This window comes from Crocuta crocuta, unplaced genomic scaffold (genome assembly GCF_008692635.1).
Source record: "Crocuta crocuta isolate KB4526 unplaced genomic scaffold, BGI_CrCroc_1.0 scaffold675, whole genome shotgun sequence".
Classification (NCBI taxonomy): domain Eukaryota; kingdom Metazoa; phylum Chordata; class Mammalia; order Carnivora; family Hyaenidae; genus Crocuta; species Crocuta crocuta.
This window is the reverse complement of record NW_027528796.1, coordinates 2,041,558-2,042,099: the sequence shown is the minus strand read 5'-3', so window position 1 is coordinate 2,042,099 and position 542 is coordinate 2,041,558. Positions and strand designations below refer to the sequence as shown.

The 542-nt window shown below is 72.0% G+C and overlaps 1 protein-coding gene across 1 annotated transcript in view; it reads right to left on the bottom strand.

Annotated features, from left to right (window-relative positions):
* Window positions 1–542, bottom strand: part of DNMT3L (DNA methyltransferase 3 like) — a 24,383-nt gene that overhangs the window by 7,181 nt on the left and 16,660 nt on the right. Inside the window, exon 13 of the mRNA XM_077755366.1 lies at window positions 120–259. Within this exon, the coding sequence (XP_077611492.1) occupies window positions 120–259 (140 nt within the window). The remainder of the gene's footprint in view (window positions 1–119; window positions 260–542) is intronic.

The window sequence follows — 542 nt, the reverse complement described above, 5'->3', positions numbered from 1 at the left end:
CAGCACCCCCCCAGGCCACCCCCCCCGACCGCAGCGTGGCACGCACCCCGCATACCCGCCCTGGACCACAGCACGGCACGCACCCCCGAGACAACCCCTGACCGCAGCGCGGCACGCACCTCCAGGAAGCGAGTGGCTACAGTCCGGTCCTCCTGAGTCAGCACCAGGTTGTCCACGAACATCCAGAAGAAGGGCTGCTGGCGGGCTGGCCGGGGCCGCGCGTACTGCAGCAGGCGGTGGAACTGCAGCAGGTACCACACTGGGGGAGGGGCGTCGGGTGCGTGTGGGCCCTGCCCATGGGGACGCGGCAGAGGGCGCGGGGGCGCTGCTCAGACCCCGCGCCTGCCTCTCCCCAGGGCAGGCCTGTCCCTGCCGGAGCCGCTGAGCCTCAAGGACTCGGGGTCGCTGTGGCCTGAGCACAGACCCCGGCCCCACATTATGTGGGGATGGAGTCGCACATGCGTGTCCTCCCGCAAATGACCCCACTCGGAGCGCCTGCTGTGGGGACGCAGAGCGCTGCAGGGCAGTGGGGGGGGGGGGGC